This window comes from Lactuca serriola, chromosome 6 (assembly GCF_051521515.1).
Source record: "Lactuca serriola cultivar US96UC23 chromosome 6, Lser_US96UC23_V15, whole genome shotgun sequence".
NCBI classification, from domain to species: Eukaryota; Viridiplantae; Streptophyta; class Magnoliopsida; order Asterales; family Asteraceae; genus Lactuca; species Lactuca serriola.
Window position 1 is genome coordinate 165604698 of NC_136413.1, and position 4407 is coordinate 165609104.

General features: G+C 39.6%; 1 protein-coding gene across 1 annotated transcript; it reads right to left on the reverse strand.

Moving 5' to 3' along the window:
* Window positions 1-2433: 2433 nt before the first annotated feature.
* On the reverse strand, window positions 2434-4206 carry LOC145057309 (7-deoxyloganetin glucosyltransferase-like). The gene is made up of 2 exons (XM_079005113.1): window positions 3611-4206; window positions 2434-3521 (listed from the first exon to the last, which is right to left on the reverse strand). The coding sequence occupies exons 1-2, from the start codon at window positions 4110-4112 to the stop codon at window positions 2569-2571; spliced, it is 1455 nt and encodes a 484-aa protein (XP_078861239.1). The 5' UTR covers window positions 4113-4206; the 3' UTR covers window positions 2434-2568.
* Window positions 4207-4407: the final 201 nt, after the last annotated feature.

The following is a 4407-nucleotide window of genomic DNA, read 5'->3' on the forward strand; positions in this document are numbered from 1 at the left end:
CAGGTCCAGTGGCAACATCAGAGAGGGTCTGAGTTGACTTGGGAGCCGGATTCGGACATGCGGGAGCAGCATGCTAAGTTATTTGCGGAGCGAGACTTTGAGGGCGAATTCTTATTTTAGTGGGGGAGAATTGTAACATCCGGATTCCCTGGTATTCTATGTTATTCACTTATTTTGTGTTAAAGAGGGGACTCGACGAGTCGACGCCAAGACTCGTCGAGTAGGATCACGATTTGCTGACTGGATTAATGAATGGACTCGACGAGTCGGAAGGGTGACTCGACGAGTCCCTGCTGGCAGCAAAAACCCTAAATCTTTGGGCATGTGCCCTATTTAAGGGTCCTTATAGCCCTTATTTGCAGCTACCAGTCCAGAGAGAGAAACCCTAGAGAGCTTGAACGAGTTGTGTGAGAGAGAGAGCCTTTTTGATCCTTGTTAGTGTGATTTTGCAAAGAAGAAGGTGTTTCTAGCAAGAGGAGGTCAAGGGGATTGCTATTCTGTGGGTTTCCAGCTTGGATCTGCAACTTTGAGGTAGTAAATCGATCATTTCTTCTGTTTAGTATGAGATCCTTGAATTTAGGGTTTTCTATACCTTTTTATTGGCTTGAAATGATGAGTATATGGTCCCTTTGAGTGTTAGACTCTGGATCTGGACCTTTAGAGGTCCAAAGAGCCTTATCCATTATGCTTTATGTTGGTTTATGGAGGAAATGAGACTATGTTGCCATTTTAGAAGCCATTTCACCAAGGAAAGCCTTGTGTGTGTTGCATGAATGTCAAGACTGAACCTTTACATGATTATCTTTTTTGGGAAGGCCAGATCTATAGGTTAGAGAAGCAGATCTGACCTTAGAAGGTCATTTGAGTTGTTGCCATGGAAGCAACTCGTCGAGCTCATAAGTGGAGTCGAAGAGTCGAGTCAGGGTCGCCCTGCGATTCGTGTAGGAGTAACCCGTTGAGTGAAGGGATGACTCAACGTGCCAAGTGAAGCTAGAAGGATTAAGAGGACCTGCATGGACTCACCGAGTCGCCCATGTGCACTCGACGAGTCGGGTCAAAGTTTGACCGTGGACTTCAGTTGACCTTAGGGTTTTGGTCAAGCTGATTTAGGAGAGTTCAGGGAGGGGTAGAATGGACTTCTACCCAATCTTTAGAGATGAGACTATGAGAGGGTATTGATCAGGAATGTTATTCAGATGATAAGAGGAGGCTTGGTCGGGATGTCAAGCACAGGAGTTTATCCGACTTCGTACGGGTGAGTCTTCTCACTATATTGTACCTAGAGTAGTACCTATGTGTGACCGGAAGGTCTTATATGCTATGTGATGTATGTGTTGTATGTTGTTATATGATATGGATGTGTTATGTATGTTATGAATGATTAGGACCGGAAGGTCATTATGATATGGACCGGAAGGTTAACATGATATAGACCGGAAGGTCATTACGGGTAGGATCGGAAGGTCTACTAGGGTTGTGGGACGGAAGTCCTCTGAGACACAGTGACCGGAAGGTCTTATAGCCTTGAGTGACGTATGTGGGTATGTGGTATTTTGGGGAACTCACTAAGCATTTATGCTTACAGTTGTTGTGTTATGTGTTTCAGGTACTAGCGAGGATCGCGGGAAGACACCTGCATGATCCGTACACACTCATGGAGTTTATATCTTGAGATTCTGAGATATGATTTGTTGTGATAACATTGGATACATTATGTTTTGATATTATCTTATGAGTAAAAGTATGTTTTAAAAATGAAAAATTGTTTTGGAAATTTACGTTGTTACAGAGAGCAGAATTGACCTTGAAGAGATTCAAGAGCTAACCAATTAAGGAATCTTAGAAGGCACAGGGGAATTAAAAGACGATAAGGTAACTAATCTAATATTACAGACAAAAAAAGAAGTCTTGTATGTGTTTATTTTTATTTCATTTTATGATAGCAAAGATGACATACATTTATAAATTTCGTAAATCCTTTATATTTCTAAAAATAAGACATTTTTTTATGACATAGAGTTTTGTATGTCAAAAAACCAGTGCGCGTCATAGTTCGTATGTCATTGAAGGCATATTTTCTAGTAGTGTCTTTAGCTTTGCTAATCATTACATTCGTCCACGCTTACAAGTTTATTTGTACCCATAATCAATATGGTCAAGATCAAACCTAATCTAGACACTATTTAGTTATACATCTTTAAAATCAACTCCTCAACTTAGGACATCCACATTGCAAGTTGAAGATGGTTAGTAGGATTAAACAAACGTTTAAACGTTCAACATATAGAATAAATTATTGATTATTATGATTGAATAAATTAGTGATTATTATGATTGAAGAGATGTTTAATGTGTTGGTGGTAAAAGTAAAGTTGTGTAGATATTGGATGATATAATTCTAGAGTTCAACGGATTGTTGATGCAATCCATCAACAGTAAGTACTCTAATGTTTTCATCTTTCAGATTAATTAAGGCAAGAGAACGAAATTACATCAGCAACAAAACATCGATGTTTTTGAGCAAACAAATGGCACATAGCAGAATATAATCATAAACTCACATGCATCTTAAACAGATAAATAACTATTTGGAGATCCTTGTAGTAGATGGTCAATCACTTTCCCCAAATTAACAATGGATGAACCAGAAGGAGAGGTACATGCTTTTTCGGCCTTTTTCTTCAAGTCAATTGCATTCTTCCTCATCTCTTTCCCTTTGTCTCCATTCATCAACTCAATGACTAGCTTGGAAACTTCTTCTCTCTTTACATCACTGTCAAGCTCCATGCCGATCTCCCATTTGTTGCAACACGACCAGCAATTGGTTAGTTGGTCAGCAAAAAACGGCCAACAAATCATTGGGACTCCACTGGAAATACTTTCATTTGTGGAATTCCATCCACTATGCGTTAAAAACCCTCCAATTGATGGGTGATTTAGAACTTGTTCTTGTGGGCACCAACTAGCCAACAGCCCTCTACTGCTTATCTCTTCCAAAAACTCTGGTGGAAGCACGGCAGATTTGCCATCCACAAGATCTGGACGTATTATCCATAAGAACGGACAATTGCTCTTTGCAAGTCCCCAACAGAACTCAAGAATATATTGATGTGACATCACTGTTGTGCTACCAAAATTCACATAAATAACCGATGATTTTGGTTTAGATTCTAGCCATTTCAAACAGGTGTTCTCTTCTTTCCAAAGATTTGATTTGATGAACTCTACAGATTCATCACTTTCCTTCTCTAGTAACTTAAACGGACCAACACCATAGCATGGAGGAAAGACTGACGAAAGCGCATCCAAAAGGTCACTATCTAGTTCATAAAAGGTGTTGAACATGATGGCAGAAGCTCTTTTTGCTCTCTCTGCTTGTAAACACAAACCTTCAAGCATATATTCATCACCAGGGCTGGTCTTTCTAACGAATGAAGGCAAGTGTTTTAGACGCATACCAGACATGGTTGGTACACAATCAATCATGGTATCTAAATGCTCATTTGCTAAAAAACTCGATGCTGTGGAAACAAAACATAAAGAACTTAATTACTTTCAAATAAGCAACTAAAGTGTATACAATACAAATTAGTGAAATTAAGTATATTACCTTCACGTGGCACCAAACCTCTCTCCAACAGATTGCTCTGCTCATGAACACACATTAGAGCACCAACACCGCTGGTCCATAGGACTATCTCGGGGATATCAAGTTCTTTGGCTGCATCGAGGGTGAAGCCCATGAATAAGTCTGCAACTATGCATGTCACCGGTGAAGATGAAGCATTCAGTTTGGTAAGCAGACTTTTAAACGGACCCAGACATGTTTCATCCATGGACTTCCATAAGATTGGGAAAACTTGGGTTTCATCTGGGTTCTGTGGCGGCGGAAGGCCATCAGGAATGGTCTCGAAGCAGAAGGAAGGGTAGCCATGTAGGGCGTCGGAGCCCTGATATTTGACGAGTCGTTGATGGTTGAACTCGGTGTTAACGAAGGTTATATGAAAGCCTTTGGAATGGAGGATTTTAGCAACTTTTAGCATGGGGTTAATATGGCCTTGTGCTGGGGCTGGTAAGCACAACGCATGTGGTTTCTTTTGTATAGAACCCATGAAGCCTTCTTCCTATTTTTTCTGAATTCAAGATAGCAACTACATATATATAACATCTGGCTTTTTTATATGCAAACAATGAAGACGGAAATGTAAATGTGCTCGTCTGGTTACTCAAATTCTAGATGACATCTTCAATTATTATTTGGAATATTAATTTAAAACTAGGAGCAGGTTTACGGTACCTAATTTGTCTATTTGTTCATTGTCTTCAATTTCTACCGTACTCTAAATTATATTATAAATTAGTAAATAACAACTATACACTTTTTGTCTATTTCATTGGAACTTCTTG

What these genes read in the sequence shown, in the direction of transcription:
- LOC145057309 (XM_079005113.1), bottom strand. Translation starts at nt 4,112, where the DNA reads ATGGGTTCTATACAAAAGAAACCACATGCGTTGTGCTTACCAGCCCCA. An exon ending in AGGTTTGGTGCCACGTGAAG is followed by an intron (nt 3,522 to 3,610) that starts GTAATATACTTA and finishes TTGTTTCCACAG; the next exon opens with CATCGAGTTTTTTAGCAAAT.